Raw genomic sequence first — 21,171 nt, forward strand, 5'->3', positions numbered from 1 at the left:
ACAGAATGTGAGCAGAGAAGAAGAAATGAGGACTTTTCAAGAGCCTTACTGCTAAGAAGAAAAGGGTGGGATATATGAAAATAAGTAATTTTCTGTGAAGTAGGTTTATGGATTATAGCAATTGTAGACTGATTTTCACAGAATGGCTGAGATAGAAAGGGACCTGTGGAGGTCATTTGGACCAACACCCTTGCTCAAGCAGGGCCACCTAGAGCCAGTTGCCCAGAACCACGTCTAGACAGCTCTTGGATATCTCCAAGGAAGGAGACTCCACAACCTCCCTGGGCAAGCTGTGCCAGTGCTCAGTCACCCTCACAGTGAAAAAGTGTTTCCTGATGTTCAGATGGCACATCTTGTGTTTCAGTTTGTGCCCATTGCCTCTGGCCCTATCACCAGGCACCACTGAAAAAAGCCTGGGTCTGGCTTCCCTGCACCCTCCCTTTTGGTATTTCTGTAGATTGATGAGATCCCTGCTGAGCCTTCTCTATTATCCAGTCTGAACAGTGCCAGCTCTCACAGCCCGTCCTCATATGAAAGGTGCTCCATTCCCTTAATCATCTCCGTGGCCCTTTGGCCATGTGACCACTTCAATCATTAGTGTATATTTTTAAATTTTCCTAAACTTTTTTCAAATACTGGGATTTTTGTCTTTCTCATTTTGAAGACTGAAGCTTTTTGGCCATTGAAATTGCTATGCTATTTTCCAGTTATATGGTCAAGGAAAACTATCACAAATTACAGATATCCCAAGGGTTGTTTGTCTTGCGATTATACAACACCCCTTCCCAAACTGATTTGAAATCGACTATGAAATACAATTATTCCACAGTCTTCCTGCTTCAAAGCCCTGTCCAAAACCCAGTGTGCATGTACATGAACTCAAGCACATTTTATTTCCAAGTTCTGAGGAGGAGCTGGGGTTCACTTCTACATCTCTAAACTAGAACAGAAGCAGCTGATGGGAGTTGCGTTTCATTTGCAGCAGATTCCTGCATGAGCTCTGTGTAGAATAATGCCACATGACATTTTAAGATTACTGTGAACCTTTAAATCAGACCAGACCCTTCAGGAAAAGAACTGAGACTCAGGAGACAAAAGCCAGGCTTATTTTCTCTTCCCATAGTGATAAAAAAGTGGTAATGACAATACAAAATTAAGAGAAATGAGGCTGGCCTGTTGTCCTGACCCTTCAAGTCAATATTTTCCAGAATCATAATATTATCAATAAAAAGGGACTCCAAGAAGAAATAAAAGTTTGTTAAAATTATAAAATAGTCTTCTCATTAATTTCTATGGTAAAAAAAAATTAAGCATGTTTGACATGTTTTCAGTATAATGTATTTCACCTAAGAGTGCAAAAGTTAGCTGTAACACCCATTCAAAGCCAATAATACTAGCCTTCAGAGTGAATCTTCACAGAACAAAAAAAAAAAAAAGAAAATTTAATGAGAATGTTATTAGTCATTCTGCAGAAATACTTCAAAAGGCTCAAGGAACAGAATTTATAAAGAAAGGGCTGTGTATAAGCTGTGGCTTTGAAATGAACAGTTGAATCTACATTTGCAGTAATGAAATTCAATACAAATAGAAGAAAGAATGACAACTACTGTTTTTCATCCCTCATAGCTTCAGAAACTCAGAATAAAGAGTTAAATTGTTCTGTAGCACCCAGCAGTACTTGAGGCAAGGGGATGGTCAGGCTGCCACGGCAAAGCAGACTGCATTTTTTCTGGTATTTAATTTCTGCGTTGTTGATTCTGACCCTCCAGCAAATGATACTCTGAAAGCAGAGTGCTGGGAGCTGCAACAAAAGGATGTGGGCACTTGTCTGTTTCTTCAGAAACTAATAAATTCTTAATGGTGCAGTCTAGAAATTTACGTCACGATATTCAAGCTTTCCAATACCAAGTATAACATGTGGATTTACATGGGGTTGAATTATGCACTTTGGCTCCTTGCAAAGCAAGTAGGGATAGTAACTTAAGAATGGGACATACAGCTGCCTGCTTTCTGACTAGGGTCAAGGCAGGCATCCATAAGAAGTGCCAAAGTCAAAGGCAGATACAACATATCATTTCTTCCTCAAAACTCAGGGTGCCTGTGGGAAACAATTTCGGAACCTGACACACTTTAATTAAGACACACAGAAAGACTTCAGCCGTGTACAACCTGGGGCAAAAGAAAAAGTATACATGTCACCATCATAAGGTAAAAAATGAATTCAGGCAGGATACAGCAGACAAGGGGCCAGTTCTTTCCTCAGCCCCAGGGCTTTTCCCAACATACCACCTCCTGGGCAGTTCTCTAAACTCAGCGCTACAGCATGATCAGGGAGAAGCACTTTTTGTCCCTCCTGTTGGCAGTAAGACACCATGCAACAAAACATTAGATACAGAAAGATAACGAAACAGCTAACGGGTGCTTATAAGCCCTTTGGATTGCTGGAACCTGATCCCAGAGAGGTTCAGAATAGGTCAAACACCAACTGCTTCACCCCACAGCTGAAGAAACCAAGGGATGTTTTATTGCTGGCACAAGCTTTATCACACAGTCATTGCATGCGATATTCTGTTGCCAGTCCGGTTAATATATTTGCACCAACACCGGCCCCTTTAGGTCTTTCACAGGTATCAGACCTCTCAGAAATTAACAACTTTTTATTATCGATTCACACTGCAGAGCAGTCTTAGTGTGTACAAACCGGTATTTTTTTTAATGAAACAAAAGCAGAAGATGAACATCCAGAGTGAACCTCATGAAGTCCAACCACAAACAGTCTGCAGGATCAGAACTACTTCAGATAAATTCTTCCAAAATGCACATAGCATTGACACAAGGGTCTTCACACCAAGCGATCTGTTCCATAAATCTACTCTTAATTGAATCACTGTATCCACTAATGCAGACAGTCAAAAGAGGAGGACTCAGTCATTTGGTTCATAAATAAAGATTGAAACAGAGTTAGTTTTGCTACAGAAACATTTGATCTGAACTCTTTCTTTCAAGAGAGCTCAGTAAAAATTAGATCGGAACAGAAACTTCAGGGATGCACTTGTGAATCTTGGAGGGAATTTGATGCTGCCAGAAATTAGGAAGAAAATATAATTAAAGCAACAGAAATTGGTACTTGGTTCTTCTCTCATACTTTCTTTATAGCTTCATTTTTGTTTAAGGATGGTAATACATAACTTATGAGGCAATTAAGCACTTAGAGTGATCTTCAAAATGCCCATAATCTCCACACAAAACATGCACAGAAACGGGCACAACTGTGTGATATTCACAGGCAACGATGAGCTACACAGAACTAATATAGATGGCAACTGAGGAGGAAGAAAAAAAGATCCATTTAAGTATTCATTAGTGTACTGAGTCTGGCTGGGATGGAGTTAACTTTCTTCATAGCAGGCAGTATGACGATGTGCTTTAGATTTGTGGTATTAATAAAGCATAGCATTAATACCACTCCAATGTTTTGGCTATTGCTGAGCATTACTCGCACAGCATGAAGGCCGTCTCTGCTTCTCATGCTGCTCTGCAGTGAGTAGGCTTGGGGTGGGCAAGAATTTGGGAGGGGACAGCCAGGACAGCTGACCCCAAATGACCAAAGGGACATTCCATACCACATGACATTGTGCTCAACAATAAAAACTCGGGGAGAGGAGGTGGCAGAGAGGATGTTCACAGTTATCGCATTTGTTTTCCCAAGTAGCCATTACACATGATGAAGCTCTGCTGCCCAGGAAGTAGCCGAACATCTGCCTGCTAATGGGAAGTAGTGAATAAATTCCTTATTTTGCTTTGCTTGGGTGCACAGATTTGTTTCACCTATTAAACTGCCTTTACCTCAAGCCACATGTTTTCCTGGTTTTGCTCTTGAGCAACCAGGTGGGTGCTTAATTGCTGGCCATGGTCAGCCCACTACAGCTAGGTGAGAAAGAATGAAATTCACTATAAGTAAGTGGCCAGGAACATCACCAAAAAGGCAGGTGTAAACTCCTCCTTTAGTAACTAATTATTTTTATAGAGTAGAACAACTTCAGAGGGCAGAGGTTGAAACTCTGGCTTAGGCTGCCACCAGCCTTAAGGACTGAACACACAACTGGGATAGCTGAGGACCAGGGTATAGTTTAAGTAGGACCAGGAAAGGAAATCAAAGAACAACTATTCCAGGTGAGGACTTCACCTACTGTCCTCTCTGATCCACTTCGCCACACATCTCTCTTTCTCCAGTTATTACTCTTGTCTAAACAGTAGATGTTGTTATAACATTTCTCTGCCTAGACTGTAAACCAACCACGTACCATATGGCTGCATTGGAATGGCATTGACTCCAAGCCAATAAAACCAGGGGAGGTGCAGGGAAGGAAAATAAAAAACAAATCAAGCCCTCCACGATCATGATGTAGGGACTATTTTAGAGCACTAAACCAGGCGGATGAGATGAATAAGGATTTTTTTTTTTTAATGCCTATTGAAATATTCTGAAGGCCTCAACCTAGTGATAATTTAGTACCTAGACCTCTATTGTGTAAACAAGTAGCACAGAACACAGATTATTCATTAATGTCCTAGAGTAAAAAATAGTAAACCACCTCTTCCAAGTTAGAGAAAACAAAAAGAGGAAAATATTCTTATAGTTGATTCACATAAATTGAAAAGGTGGGTAAGAGGCAAACTTGTACAGAAGTGATTATGGAATGATACTGCTAAAGCACCTTTAGTTAGACAAAAAAGGAGGAGCTCAGGTTTTAAGAATGTAGCCTTCATAACAAATTTGCTAGGCAGAATAGCTGAGAGACAATCATAAGCTTGTCGTGGGGGAAGAGAGATTTTTCCAATTCTTAAAGAATGATAGGAGCACAGATAAAAAGAACCCTTGAGCAGATAAAGGACAAGAGCTCCTGAGGTGTTCAGCAGCTTAAAATTTGAAAAAGGCAGCACATGAAATGAAAACAGGTTCAAATTGCTAAGTATGGGAGAGTCAAGTGAGAAAGTCCAAGGCAAAATGAGATGTTCCTTGCTAATAATCACAAAGAATTTTCCATACATATGCCAGTCACAAGAGGAAAGGTAAAGAAAGTGAAAAGACTAATGAGGCAAAAATTCTGGCTAGAAATGGAAAGAAAAGGCAGGACCCCAGTGAACCACTGGGTATTGAGAAGATATTGTGGAAACATCACTACACATTTGCCATGTTTTTATCTCTTTCCCTGATGTTTGGTCTGATCCACCAGAGCTATTCTTGTGTGCTTTAGCTATTCTTATATATTAGAACTGATGAAGATCTGGAAAAGCTGGAAAAGGTCATTATGTGCCTTTCATAGGGGTGCAACGAGGAGCCAAAAAAAAAAAGAGAAAAAGTTTGAATTCAATTCCCAATAAAAGGCTGGACCATATAAGCAAGCTTATTTGTAAGCAATGCACAGACAGCTAAGCAGATGGTTAACCTGTCAAGAACAAGCCATCAAATCAGTCGCATTTTCTTCTACAACATTTTTCTACACTTCTATGGATAACATTTTCTTGCTGTCCTTAACTGAATAGCTCTTGTTATCGGTGCCCCAGTGTGAAACAGGAATACAAGTGCTCTTTAACAGGGGGATGGAGAGGGAAGGTATATCACTTAAATACAGTGTATTATCACATTTTGATTTTCTTTATTCGCTTAACTTTCAGAAATTCTATCCCAGATCAGCCTGTTTCCATTAGTGATTTTATGTCACTAAAATTGATTTACAGGTTTTCAGATATCTATTTTTTTGGTCCCAATTTATCTTCATTGCTCAGCAGTCACCAACAGTGGATATTCAGCCTTGGTCTTCACTCTTAAAGAGGTATCGGCTGAAGTCAGAGTTGCAATTTTTTCTTTATCTGCTCCTTGACAATATTTGAAAAAAACATGAATTACTTTTGTACAAACCACTATAAGGGGGAATTAACTTCAGATGGGCCACAGTGTGAATTCAGCCTCTGCAACAAATATAACCTGGAACACCTACAACTACTTTAAATCAACATGGAAATATCACACTATAAAATATGCTCCACCTCCAGTCTCCTCCTCACTGACTCACCTGTAGGAAATAACACACAGACTACCAGAAAATCTTGAACAGCAGGTTAGAAGCATTGTCCACCAACAAGAAGCTTTCACAAAACAGATGTTAATTAGGGGCACGGGCTCTAATGTCTGCTGAGTAGCATGACTGCAAACCTTTCTCTAGCAGACAAAGCATTTGGAAGCATAATGCAGGATCTTGCAGGTCCTTGACACAGTAAAGACGGGCACTTTCCTTCAAACAGATGCTTAAGAACCGGCTAGACAAAGGACTCACCACAGACACCATAACCTCCCTAAACGAGGAGTTCCAGTACTTCACTGTTCTTGCCTTTGGAATTGTTTTCCCAGAAGTTCATCCAACGTGTCCCAGAAAGTCATCTTTCGATACCTGTTATCCTCCCGAGAATTTTCTCCCATTTGCTTACATGTTTCTGAAATGCAGTACCTACAGCAGCAGGAAGTATTCCAGGTGAAGCCTTAAGATTGTTACATAGAACAACGATTTCACAGTTCTTGCAAATCAGTTGCTCATTTATGTGCTCCAATCAATTTTTTAAGGGACTAAAAAGACAGTAGTCACAAACTCAGCTTGTTTAGCTTGTAATGCACAGTGATTTCCAGAGCCTTATCTAAATTAGAACTGATAGCCACTTATTGGCTTTCTGCCTGATCACATCATCTATTCTTGTCAATTGTCAGAGGACTTCAAATTTTATTCTTTTATTCTATAATGCTTGCACTGCTCCCCAGACTTGAACTATTTGCAAGTTTATTAAATTTACCCTCCATTCTATCAGCCAGGTCCATCCATAATGTTACTATTGTATAACACTGATCTGGGACAGACAGCAGTACCCAGCTTGACACATTTTTCCTCATTTACTAAGGATGAATTAATATCTGCTAAGCGCAGTTGTCCAATCACTGTTGCATTTATCCACTAGTAGGTCTCTTGAGATTGCTTATCAGAATGCCACCACGACTGTCAAAATGCTTTCTAAAGCCAGAACTTTCTTCTCTGTCCACAATACACATACCTTTCTCAGGGTAGAAAATTGATTTCAGTACATCTCTATCAATTATTACTTATCTGCTGGCAAGCTTCCAGCTACTTACCAATTATTAAACTATTTTTCTTGGAAGCTGACTGTGCTAAATTTTTCTGACTACTGCTTTCAGCTCTCCAAGTGAAAAAAGCCACTAGACTTGCTCCTTTTTTTCAGTGTTCTGACACATCACCCCTGAATTCCCCAAAATAACTGAAAGGGTCTGACATCTCATCAACCTTTATTTTTAGGAGGGTGGGATGGGGCAGGGGGAGAAGCAGGGGGCAGGTTTTATCTTAGGATAAAGTTCAACAGGCTTAACCCATCTTAAAGTGTTTTACTGAAGTATCCTATTAGTCTGCCCCATCTTTATTCAAAGCTACATTTTACCGTTTCATCACTGGATTAAATCTTTCAGCCAACAGGAGTCAGTCATGTGACCCTTTCAGTGAAGAGTGGCATAATAAAAATGTAGTAAATCCTCTGATGGTCTTAGCAATGCATGTTGAGACCCACCCTCAGTCACAGAGGAGGCCTTCCCTGTTTTCTTACTGATAGTTATAGCATTACCTTTTACTGTAATTAAAGCTTTTCCCTGTCACCTTTGTCTCAAAGATGATTCTGAGCTCCTCCTCAGGGCATGAAATTCAGCCCACTTGACTCCATAGCTAGCTGTAAATTCACCTGCTCAAGCAGTGCAAATGCACTTACTTGGTAAGGAACAGGCAGATGATGGCAAGCCGCCTCATCTCTGTTTGACCAGCTCCTCTCAGACCCTCAAGGAGCTAGTATGCACTGCAGTGCCTCAGCAGAGTCCAGTAACTCTCTTGTGGCAGCCTACCAAAAAAGCTTGGCTTTCTCCCTGCAGGTAACAGCTGTTCCCTAGTCTAGGCAAGTCTGTTGCCCGTTGAATACTCCAGCCACATGCAAGGGAACTAGGCATTGCTAAGGTGTACCAAAGATCTTCTGCACCTGTGTACGAAAAATGTCACATTATCAACTTGCCATTTAGAGCACATCCAATTCAAGTCATACTACAGTAAAAAACTCCAAAAAAAGACACTATACACTGCCAGTTCAGAACTCAAGATTAAATAAGATTAGGGCATGAGATGAGCTAGAGGTAGAAAAAGGGAAGAAATTAGAAGTCTGGTGACCAGGCTTCCCTAGGACACAGCTCCACAGCAGCGTAAGACTAATCAGAAACATTTCCCTTAGCTAGGTAAGGGTCCTCCAGCGTGGCTAATATATCCACCTTCGTACCTGAGTGTGCAGCCTTGACAGGGACCTCCTTCCTCATGTGCTAGAGCACATCAGTTCTTACAGACATCTTTCTGGAGTCTTCCGACAATGGACAATCTTTCTTCCAGAGACTTCCGATGTGATCCTATGAGGGACTTGCTGGCTGTCCTGAGAAGGGCAGTCATGATCCTTCTCCAGCTCATTCCCCCCACCCCAGTCCGACAGTCCTTCTCCCTCCTTTGTCTGTCACTTCACAAACAGATTAGGTAAGTACTAGATGCAGCGGGAATATGCAGAGAAGGGCAGGAAAAGGGAGCAAAATTGTCCCTTTTGGCAGCAAGCTGTTAAAGCAGTTCAGCATGACTCAGTTTCATCCTCAACCTATTAATTCCCTACCTAATGGACATTTCTAGGATAGATGTTCGTATTTCTCTGGCTAAAAAAATATAACATCTGAATCGAGAGTGAGAAACTCTCTGTCTTGATCTTAATTTTCACTAACCTTTATATGTTACATCAAACTATACATTAATAAAATGTTATAGAAGTGTCCACGTTATGTCAGTTATGCTTAACATTATCTCTGGGGCAAGATGAGCTATGACAAAAGTCATTTTACTGCTTTGGGGCAACAGTTTCTACCTTAGGAACTTTTAAAAAAAAAAATCAAACTTACATCATTGCTGTAGAAGAGCATTTTTCATAGCTAAGAACTAATCACATGGACATATAAAATGCAAACAATATGACTCATTACTAGCTCTTGAGAGAGTAACACAACAGCAAACAAACAACTAGAAGTGCTTTAAGGATGTTTAAAAACTAGATATGACTTGCTGGGCCTGGGGGACTTTAAATACTGTGCTAAACTCCCCAGTGGAGCATATTAGGGTTTGTTTTTTTTCTTCATATTGATGACAGCCACTGTAGGTGACTACAGAGCAGGATCCTCTTCAGAACAGCAGGAACAAGAGCAGCTAGCTGAATCCATTACAGAATGGAGAATAGCTCTCATCCAGCATGCAATTTAATAGTCAAGTCTAATACATAAAGTTTTATAACTGCAATTGCTCACACAGGAGCATTACAGATTTGGAAGTACTGGCATATTTCAAAAAAATAATGATGCTGTATGAGCTGCGATAAAATGTAAGGGAAATTAAAAAAAATACATCTCCCAACTAACAGCATAATCATTGCAGTTCTGCAAAAAATCACTGAGAACAGTTTTGGAACGAGTCCAAACAATACGCCTGTGTCAGAGAGCAACAAAGGGGCACTAGGTATAGCAGGAGCACGTAGTTTCTTTTATCCATGAGAGGATTGTGACTTAGGAGAATGGAGCTAAGCAACCAGATTACTTAAATGCAACTGCCACACTACTTGAGGATAAATTTTGCATTATTCTAACAAAATGAGTTGATTCCTCAAAGCACTTGGAGATCATCTGCCCACAGGACTGGGTGACCTTTTTTAAAATGCTTTTTCAGGATTAAGTTGAAAAAAGAAAAAAGGCAAAATCACAAAGCCTAAAAAATTGTCACTGGACAACAATGAGTTAAGACCTGTGTTTAATTTAAGACAATACATAAATCTACATAAGGCTTCTCAGGAACAGATGGAGAAAGATTAAAAGTAACTCTATCAGGACTGATATGCTAGTATTTTTGAGATAAGCTCTTCGGTTCAAAACATCCCCATCGTATCAGACAACCTGGAGATGCTGCTACAAAGATTTGTTCAGGCACTAGCCTAAAACAGGACACTAATATGGAAGCATTTCTATTTAGAGTTCATTTTTAAGACAGAAATCCACATACGTAAAGAGCAGCCCTTCTCCACGTTGCTCATCCAACCCAGTCGTAGATTTGCCAAGTCTGAATGACGTACTCATCACTGTGTCTTTGGCAGGGGACCTGGGAGCCTTACTGGGAACTGTGAAGACACATCCAGCAAGCCTGTCAAAACAAGGACTGTTCACACATAGCTAGGAGGATGAGACAGAACCATCCTCACATGACTTCTGCAGTTGCAACAGAACTCTGTGGAAACAGTTGAAAGGCATTAAAACAGTTCCTTGCTTCACTGTAGGAGGAGCCAGTTTGTCAGGATGCCGGTCTTCAGCTTCTTCTAAAGCAAAAGTAGATGTGCTTCGTCTTTGAAAAAAGGCAGCATCCCTGTTGGTGGGATGCAGATTTCTGTTACCACTTAGAGCTGTCACCATTTGTCTGCTCAGCAAGTCTTGCACATCAGTGCTGGTTCCACACACATCACACGGGTAGCCCTAGTTCCCCAGCATGATAAATCCGTTGTCCAGTAGGGCAACATGGCAGGATGAGGGATGAATGAGTGCTCTTCTGCTTATGTTAAAACACAGCTTTTCTGAAGCCTGTAGGACAGATCTAGCCACTCTTGGAATACCTCCAAGGCCACAAAAATTATAATTTATTGCCAGGCAGGAGCACCACCCTCTAGTCAGAACACCTCCACCACTCTTGCTTTGGGGACACACTGCAGTGCAATTGGCTATAGACGCTGGTACTTCTGCTTTTCTCTCTTCGATGCCAACAGATGTTTAGAAGTCTGCAATACATCACGTTCAGCGGCAGGGATATTGAATGCTCCCTCGAACTGTGGTGACAAGGATTCTTTTCCAAGCGTGAAAACAAAAGTTTGTTCCATTCAAATTGAGAATAGTGTCATGGTCTACCAATACTGGGCAGGTGTTGCAGCCAGCTGGTTGTCTGCATGGAGTGGGTAGTCCCAGCTGTGTTTCAAACAGTGCAAGTCAGATGTTAGGCACATCTGCAGAGGACATCTCTGAACATACAAGGGACCTTAATTACAGATATCTAGGAAGTCTGGTAACCCAAACCATGCATTAGTACTTATTAAAAAATACCTGGAGTTAGTCCGTTTAAAATGAGGTGGCTCAGGATTTAGATAGGACTTGCTCAGACTAAGTTCTGCCCACATCTTTTAACCAACCTTTGCTATGAATGCAAATTAATTCAAATGCCAGCTCAAAAAAATCTAGGTTCAACCACCACCCACCTTCCACCAAGTGAAGTTCATCTCCTGCCTATGGAAGATGCAAAGCCACATTCACACATAGGTGCTATAGCTCTTGAGATTTAACTCATCAGGAGAAATCTGATTCCCTGTCAGTAATAAAAGCCTCTTTATAGATCAAAACTTTGGAACCTAAATGCCAGGTTTCTGTCCTGTGCATCTGTAACTGGCAAGCTCCTTTCTTAGCACTCTAATCTTACATACACCATCCTGCAGCATTAACTCGCCGCACAATGAGTATTAGCCTAGAGTGAAACAGCATCTAACTTTGATTAAACTTTGTCAAAAGTTTACGTAGGGTTGAGCTCTACAGTGCAAGCTCTAAGTTCCTCTGTGGATCTAGCACAGAGAGTCTTTTCTCTCAACCTTTGTCTTGTCCATGAAAAATTGCTTCTTCAGGCATACTTTTTTCCTAGAGAAGTCAGCATCTTCCAGCATACTGTCAGGTAGCATTTGTACAGGCTTTAAGTAGCACAGGGCTAGGAGTCACATACTAAAAATATAATCTACAAAAACCCCGTTCTATCATTAAGTCTCCTAACACTACGCTCAAAGCTAGTCCAGGAAAGATGCAATCCAGCTTCTGACAGTAACCTCTACTCCCTATCGGAACGGGGACATGACTGGTTTAAGCCTGGAAACCATTCTACGATGACTGTGTTAGCAAAGTATTAATTTTTCAGGAATGTATTTTCAAATACAGAAAAACTGCTGGCGAGTTCAACTCCATTCATTAAAGTTTTGGGAGTTTTTGTTTTTGTTTTTAATTCCTTCATGAACTGGGAAGGAAAACAGTTTGGTTTTTATTTTCCATAAGTACTTCAAGCACAAAGCAGCGTATTCCAAATCACCCAGGACCTGAACTCCCAGAAGTATTTAGTAGGAGCTCCACCCCTCATTTTTGAAAAACCTACCCTAAAATAATCCTGTTCTCAGTGTCTCTACAACTTAAAAGGCATATTTTTCTAGTAAAGGATATTCATAAAACTATCATTATTATTTTTTACAGAAATTGATCTCAAAGAAAAGTGCTTCACAGCTGGGAAAATGAGAATTCCTCTAGAGTTCATGTTTTACAATTGTGACTCTTCTACCTCCATGCACTAGAAAAAATATGTCAGTTGTTAAGAGCTTAACTTTCAGGTTCAAACGAGAAGCTATTCAGGACTATGCACCTCAAAACATAAACACCCCACTTTTCTTTACAATAAATTGAAGTTTTCTTCACTGGCCCATTCCAAAAGAACATTCCATGCAAATCAGATACACCTGCCATCAGCATCTGGAACACTGCATTGGAAAAGACAAAGTCAGCAGTCAGTAAAGATTCAGATTTGCCTTGTTCTACGTTAAAAGTTGAGAGAAAAAAAAGTACAACTTGGAGAAATTTAGGAACTATGCAACACCTTTAAATTATACTTGAACTGTCAGAATTAAACATTTAAGTTGCAGAACGTTCCTTCAAGTGTTTACCACAACAATAAGTTCATAAGGTACAAGTTTTGGGGAAGAAAAGAATATCATAGACATCCACATAAATACAAGTCCTCCTTTCTGCCCTGACTCTAAAGTGCTCTCAGTTGAAGTTATACACTTACTACATACGGGAGAATTTTCTAACTCTATATAGCTCAGATCTATTAAACCAATCTACATTTTACTTCCTCACAGGACATTCCATATATTCTGATGAAAAGCCCCATATCCCAACTTGAATTTCAGTGGGAGCTACACACATGTTCAGCTTCACATTTGCCTTGACTGTTCTCTCAGGCTCTGCCTTTTTGTGCAGGATATTTGGATTTTCATGATAAGGATTTCACAATCAAGCATTCTCATAGCTCAAAAAAATTTTAAGTTTTGTGTTTTACTGGCAACCTGCATATTTCCTCTGGGGGAAAAAGCAGATATATTTATAACAAACAAGACTCAACATTAATCAGCTGCTCCAAGGGAAGGTCCCCCATGTCCTTCTGGGTGGTGAGCACAAGAGGATCAGGAAACTTACCAGATCTGTGTGGCTTCCCTCCAAGATCAGCCTTCCAGAAACCAAAATTCTTTTGTCTGACCCCCTAAATATATCACTCTTTTCCTAGAGAGGAATCTGGAAGAAAGCTATAAATATGGTTTTGTTAAATGTGCTTAAATTGTCTGTTTCTTCCAAAGAAATAATCCCCTTTATAGCTATGATTATGATTGAAGTGCTGTCACTCATGGAGTCTCTCTGAATAGAAAGATGTTAAAATTGGTCCAACTTCCAGATAATTTCTGTAACAACCACATCTCACTAAAACTGGTCAAGAACACTAGAATTTCCGATTCATTTAATTATACTTGGCAATTCTGGAACTTAATTTAGATGCAGAATTTGTTTTAAAATTTAGACTAACAGAAAATCATATCTTACCAGAATCAAAACATGGCTTTTATTTCAAGTATAGTCAAAATACACATTTACAGAGGGGAAAAAATAGCGATTCTCAGTTTCATTCCTTTGCTTTATCTGCAAGAAAGCAGACTTTGCAGAAGGTTACAAGAGAACATATCTACGCTAATGAAAGAAGAGGTATTACCAATATGAACTATAATCTTGAGCCTAAGAGTCTGAAAAATGTTACAGCTTGTGTATTTCAAATTATTCTAGACCATTTTAAAAAGGAGTGAACCTTTTTCCTCTGCTTAATCTCACAAGCAGTGCTTTATTTCCCCATCCATACCCAGAACTGTTTCAGTGCTGTCATAATGGGTTGAATATCTGCTTACTTAGATGGAGACAAGTTACCTTCTTCACTTAATCAGTTCTCTTAAACACGTCAACTGTACCTCTGCTATGCAGTACCACTGGTTATCAGTAGGATAAACCACATTACAGTTTCTGCAAGGGGGTAGTTTTTTTCAAAATGCTGTTGTAAGCCACTGTCCAATGCAGGGACTTATGTTGAGACGGTCAAATAACAACATGGCTGTGAGCCCAAGAAATACAGTTTCTAAGCAGTAGAAGACATTATCTGAAAAGTTGTGTCTACACTGATTATTCAGAAGCAAAACATGAGCATTGAAAGGGTTCATTATTTTTTAGCTTAAATTGTCACATTATTTGAGCATGAAATTACCATTCTATGTGGCATGACTCTGGTACATGTACACTCTACTTAGTTGATTACTGTTTTCAGTGCAAAAATCTCAAGTCCACCCTGAAATCTTTTCCTGAAGTCAAAGCAGAAAATACAAAAAAAGTAACAGATGCTTCTTTGCACTCTAGTAGAAAAGGCTTTTCACTTGTTTCTGTCAATCAGCAGGAAATCTGCTGCATAGTGCCAGCTTTCAGCTAAGAAATAAAAAAAGACTATTACAGGCTTTATTGTATTTATGATTTGTAACTCTAGATAAACCACCAATCTCTAGAGAACAAGCAGGAAGATGAGGACCCATTTTGCATGCATTGCTGCTGAACTCAAACATACTCCTTGTGACCATGGTTTATGCTTAATGTGTCAAGCAAGATTTAAGGCTCACTAGTTTCTAAATGTTCATGAGCCTCCAACATAGAAGCAGCTGACTAGAAAAGTATAACAAAAAAATATTAACTTGAGTGAGACCTGACAGTAGTGCTACACCTATTCGGAAGTTTTGAAAGCTCACACTAGAGATGGATTTGGAATATCATTTATATAATCAAAGCAGTGAAACAGTTCTGATGCCTTTTTAAGTGGCTTTAGTCCAGAAAATTGAGATCTCTGAGGACTCAGTTGAAGATTTTAGATGCTCCCTTACAAGACAGAATACTCTATTATAACATGACTGGAAAAGTTCAAATGTGCTCCAAAACCTGCAGAAAACTCTGGGCTATCATGTCATAGATAACACCTAAATGAGTGAACTATTTCAATCATACTACAAGTGCTGCCACAGCAGGGATAGCTTTGTGGAAGGACAGTAATTAATTGTTTTACCTGCAAGTATTTAACTGAAGACAGCACAAGAGACAACTAATAATACACTGGAAGCTCTGTTTCTTAAAGTTCCTGCAAGAATTGATCAAAGCCAAGTATTTTAAGCCAGGGTTATTTTAAATCTTGCTGCTAGTTTTCTTTACTTGATTTGTACATTGGGTATCACCCAGTTGGTGAGTTCACCACACAGTAAACTTCAAAAAGCACCTCTAGTTAATTTTAAAGGTACAGTACAGTTAATGTCAAGTTTCCATCACATGAAGTATTGATTAGAAATGAGTTCTTGAGTGTATATTCATTAGTTACATTAGTGCATACAAAAACCTTTTAAAACCTTGTCAGTCAAATGGTTCACTGAACTCCTGCTACATCCTCCCTAAAGTTTCTCAGGTGAATAATAATTCTGATTATAAATGCTGACAGTTATTTACTGTTTGTATGACAGAGGGTGACAGCAAATGTCTGAAACAACTTTCAGACTTTGATGCAGAAGCCTGCTTCTTGCTAATTGCAAGTAGCAATGGGCTGGTGGTAAATCTGGATAACATCTGGATTAAAGAAAGTGGCACTTACTGAATCCTCGAATTAACAGGACAAGAGACAAAGCCACCAATTCAAGGGCAGATCACTTCATTTCTGCATATAAGCTATTTAGACAAAAACAGGACCGGATTGGGAAGAATCTGAAGAAAAGCCTGGGAACAGGGGAAACCTATTGCAACATATACTTAGGGACTAGCCAGTCATCTTGGCCAGTGACCCCTAAGCCTGCATGCAACACAGGCAGCTACATGGCATGAAACCAACACCTTCCTGCTAATCTTCCCCAGACAAGCAGCAATCTCCCAGTAAGAAGTTAAGATAGAATGGATATAACTCTGCAAAACTGGATATTGCACCCCAATCTTACATCCAGAAACATGAACAAATCTGTACATGATACAGCCAAAGAAGGAAGTGTCAATTACCATTGGTTAAAGCTGAAGATGAAATATGAACAAAACCCACAAAAAATAACAATGTCTGAACAGTTAACTTTATTTAAATTGGCTCATTCAAGTCTTCCACCAGGACACCCACAAAGAAGTTTAACTTCTTGATACCCTCTCGATGCAGCTTCCAGACACTCAACATCAGGTTCCACCTTCCATTTGAGTTATTTGAACTTCTTATAACTAATTCCTTGCAAGTTTCCCCAATGGTTGTGTTCAAATAGTGTGCAGCTAATTCTAGTCAAAGGGAGCTCAGACTGCCTAGTCAAGTTTCAGTACCTACTACCAGCGTTTGAATACATTTGTCCTTTCAAATGTCTCATCGGTAGCAAACAGATTGATTACTATTTAGTTGAGCTGACCTGACTGTGTATTTGCAGCTTATAATCAAGCTATATCAGACATTCTTCCAGGCTGCCACATAAACATGTATATTATGGAGCAGTTAGCACAGAAGGCTTGCTAAAATACTTGAGTTCTGTTTGTTCCTGTAAGATTCCAAGCATCAGTTCCCTGTGTTCATGTATTAACTAAGCAACTCACCTAAGACTTCTTGAAATACTGAAACTGAATTAAAATTCAGAAGTTCCTGAGAGCCTACTGTTCTGAAATACTGCAGGAAGAGGCAGGCTGTTTTTGAAATAACTGATCAGAAACCTGCCTGTTTTAAGAGTTTGCAAACATGTAAGCAGGACATTATATTAATCACTCCTTTACATTTCAGTAATTATTTAACAATTAGTCTTACAAAAAGATTACCCAAGTTATATTTCCATGTGCTTGCATGGACTATGATTTCCCTCAGGTAGCAACAGAACTTTAAAAACCTGTACCTGTAAACATCTTGTAAACATTTTCTTTCAGAGTCTGTCAAAGGTTATTTGAAGGTATTTTTCAGGCTTAGAAATATAGCTCAGCAACTATATAGTTAAAATAACACTACTTTACAAAGACAACATGAATGACAAAAATATTTATGAACTGTGTTTATATAAACATATTGGCTTGTAAACAAGTTGACAATTTACATTAATTATTGAAAAAAATTCAAACTAGACAATTTGCATTAAAGAAAATAAGTTAAAAAGTTAATCACAATTATTCCATCGGTTATCACTAAGTCAGGCACCTGGCAGTTTCAGAACTGAACTGTACTAAAACACTGCAACAATACTGAATATTGTCATTTACACTAATGATTTCCCTTGATAGAGCAAGAGCCACCTCATAGTTACCTGAGGATTCCCATGGTAACTCAGTGTAGGTAACAGTACAAAACAGACTTATTCTTTACATACTGTGAACTCACCACTGAAGTAGATGTTTTTGGCACACTTAAAGGACAGTCTCTTTTTAGCTATAGTGTTATATGGGAATCCCAGAAATGCCAGCAGAACTGATGCAAAAGTTAAGTCACATCCTTCTGAAAGTGTAAACCTCATCCAAATCTTTCCAGCAGTGTTTACACCAGCTGTTTTGCAGGATTTTAGCTAGTTTTATTTATAAGCTTGCATAAAAAAGTCCTACAAGTTCAGCATGAAAGTATTTAAGAAAACTTAACAGAAAACCATCACAAGTTATGAAATTTGTAGCTCACCAAATTATACATCAGAAAGTTACATACATATTTGATCATAAAACAGTATTTTCTATACATTAGTCAATATTTGTTCTGATATAACAGTGATACTCAAAAAGTGGTATTCAGTTTTTTACCCCTTTAAGTGAGTACACTTATTTCCTCTATTTTTACAGGTGCAAGGATGCTTATTTGGATACCAATTCCATATGGGTATGACTTTCAACATAACTGAGTTACATTTTTCCATCTTGAAGGCAAAAGGCTATCAATGGTAATAAACAGACAGTTCATCATCACTCATGTCTGAATCATCTTCATCCACTTCACCTTCAATGACCGATTTCTTGCCTTTGCAGCATGAAACAATTAATCCAATTAAAAAGACCTGCAAATTTAAAATAAGTAGTATAAGTTACTATTATTCAATTAAAGGGCTTACAAGGGCAATATATGTAAAACTGAATGGCAGTCTGGTGATATAAATGATTCAGTGACAACTACTGTAAATTATCCAATGTGATTCAGCAATCTCTATAATCTAAGTACTTACTGCAATGAATGCCCAGTTCCCAAAGTAATAGGCAGCACTGAAGAACCAAAATTTATGAAGGAAGAGGTATGTCCGAGTAACAATACACTGATCTAAAAGGAAAGCAAGCAGTACCGATTAACACAGAACAAATGAAAATCAGATAGTTCCAATTTATAGGATAATTCAACAGTTTTGGAGAGTATTCAGCTCTGAAGAACAATGACACTCTATTCCCTATGAGTTCTGGCCAGTTTTGAAGAACCACCTTTTAGAAGCACCATTGCTGGGTCCCACAATGTAAGAAGGATGTGAAGGTCCTTGAATACATCCAGAGGAGGGCAACAAAGCTTGTCACAGGGCTGGAAGGAATGTCCTGTGAGGGGAGGCCAAGGACTTTGGGCTTGCCTAGTCTGGAGAAAAGGAGGCTGAGGGGCAACCTCATTGCTCTCTACAGCTTCCTGAGAAGGGCAAGCAGAAAGGGAGGTGCTGAGCTCATCTCCCTGGGATCCAGTGACAGGACACATGGGAATGGTTCAAAGCTGCACCAGGGGAGGTTTAGACTGGACATTAGGAACCATTTCTTTACTGAGAGAATGGTCAAGCACTGGAACAGGCTTCCTAGAGAGGTGGTCGATGCCCCAAGCCTGTCAGTGTTTAAGAGGCATTTGGAAAATGCAGTTAATAACAAGCTTTAACTTGGTCAGCCCTGAATTGGTCAGGCAGTTGGACTAGATTGTTGTAGGTCCCTTCCCACTGAAATAGACTATCCTATTTCAGATTTACTCTCCTCTACCAAAAAGGTATACAAGAGGAATATTTGTTATTATGGTAGAGTCAATGCGAAAACAGGTAACATTAAGCTAAGAGTTACACAGAAAGCACCATTACTGTTGGGTACAATTTCTACTACAGTTATGTCAATTATTGCCTGTTCTGGCACAGATCCTGATTAGTAGCTTCCCATTTTAGATAAACTGTAGCCATAAGAAAAAGATACAGATTTGATACTGAAACCACATTTCGGGACTCTGAAAAAACATCTCTCCACCAGCATTGCTTAAGTTTTGTAAAAATCAGTTAACTGCAATGTTAAGTCGTGTAGGCAAAAAAATCCACCACATACTGGGCCTTTTGTGACCCAGACAGCAGAGGGTTTTTGTACCCTGACAGTACTGGCTACATCTTACTCCTCTAACACCACAAATACAGCCCCATCTAAAAATACTTAGTAGCATCCTCCATTACGAAGTGGCAGATTTTAACAGAATTAAGAGTCAAATTGTGAAGACATTCTTAAGACTACAGACAGGCAGCATAAAGGCTTGTACAGGACACCGAGTCTGTAACATTCAAGTGGTCATGTCAGAGGGCAGACAGCAGGACATGCAAGCCAGCTGGCAGACCTTTCTCTCCAGTGCCAGGAGGGGTGCACTGAGTTCACGAACAGAGTTCATGATCTCTTGTCTCTCTCATTTCAAACCTCACCTAAAGCCCATTTCAGAGCAGAAACTGGTGTCTAAATCTGAACACTAGAGAAAGTAAGCAACGCAGGAATTGCCTGTTCATCCCTCAGTTCTGACCCCAGGTTTGGAAATACGCCCTAGGTGTAGTTTAAGTACAGACCTCCCACCTCCTGAAGTTGTGAGTGGTATGCTGCTGCTTATATAGTTTAACTTTTCGCAGCCACCTAACAAGCTGACAATTATCAATTTCTGAAAGTAAATATTTTATTTAAAGATTCAACTTCCACATTAGATAACTGCTGCTTTAACAATACCACATATTATATAGCTCACTGTTTCCTGGGGAAAGAAATGTTAGGAGTTAAGGATAGGTCTTCTTCAGGAAGGTCTGCTACTTGACCTTGCCAAGAAGATGCCACACAAACTGAATCCCTACAGTGTCTAGAATGTTTGTAACCAAAATATACAACTCCATTCCTTCAACAGTTCTCCAATGCCTTATACTTGATAAAACTAGCAGAATAATTTAAAATACTGAGTTAAATACTACTTTATGCAACAGACTGATTTCTGAAGTCCCTTACACAGCATCAGCAGGCAAAAAAGAAGTTAAACTGGGATTTCACAACTACTGGACACAAGGAAAACATGCAGCTAGGCACATTCTGCAGATTATAGTGCAAAACAGCTTGATTAGAGAAAGCATGCTTCTCCAGTAACACATACAGAGTGAAAGCACAAGGAAGGAGTTTGGCTGAACTAACCCTTCCTGGTTTTCCACACTAGATCTCAGTTATGCAGCAAAAACTGATTTCTGCCCCCTATTCCTTAACACCAGTCAACAGTACTTAACTTTCAAAAGGGGGCAAAAAATTTTAAGGTAGCACACCACACAGCACTCCATGCTAGCATGACATGTCCACAGAAAAGGTGAAGTTTCCGATAAAGTACAAAATGCTAAAGTGAAGATGCTTCATAATTGCAGACAGTATTGTCAATATCATCTGCAGCTCTCCTGCTGGTTACTTGAATTAAAAAACAACTAAAAGACCTTCTGATGGCTCCTTACAGTAATTGGATCAAATAGACGATGGTAAATATTTTAGAGTAGTTTGACCTTGAAAAAACATTTCTATGGAATATGTCACAAGTTCATCTAACTAAATTTTAGTTTTTCCTTCTAAACTAAGAAGTTACCAAATAGGGCGACATGACATTTTTAATC

The 21,171-nt window shown here is 39.3% G+C and overlaps 1 protein-coding gene across 1 annotated transcript in view; it reads right to left on the reverse strand.

Moving 5' to 3' along the window:
* Positions 1-17,327: 17,327 nt before the first annotated feature.
* The window catches only part of LMBRD1 (LMBR1 domain containing 1), a 78,675-nt gene continuing 74,831 nt past the window's right edge, over positions 17,328-21,171 (reverse strand). Inside the window, exons 15-16 of the mRNA XM_075087049.1 lie at positions 18,502-18,593; positions 17,328-18,336 (exon numbers count right to left, since the gene is read on the reverse strand). Coding sequence (XP_074943150.1) covers positions 18,217-18,336; positions 18,502-18,593 — 212 coding nt within the window. The 3' untranslated portion in view covers positions 17,328-18,216. The remainder of the gene's footprint in view (positions 18,337-18,501; positions 18,594-21,171) is intronic.

The sequence above is a fragment of the Phalacrocorax aristotelis genome, chromosome 3 (genome assembly GCF_949628215.1).
Source record: "Phalacrocorax aristotelis chromosome 3, bGulAri2.1, whole genome shotgun sequence".
Lineage (NCBI taxonomy): Eukaryota > Metazoa > Chordata > Aves > Suliformes > Phalacrocoracidae > Phalacrocorax > Phalacrocorax aristotelis.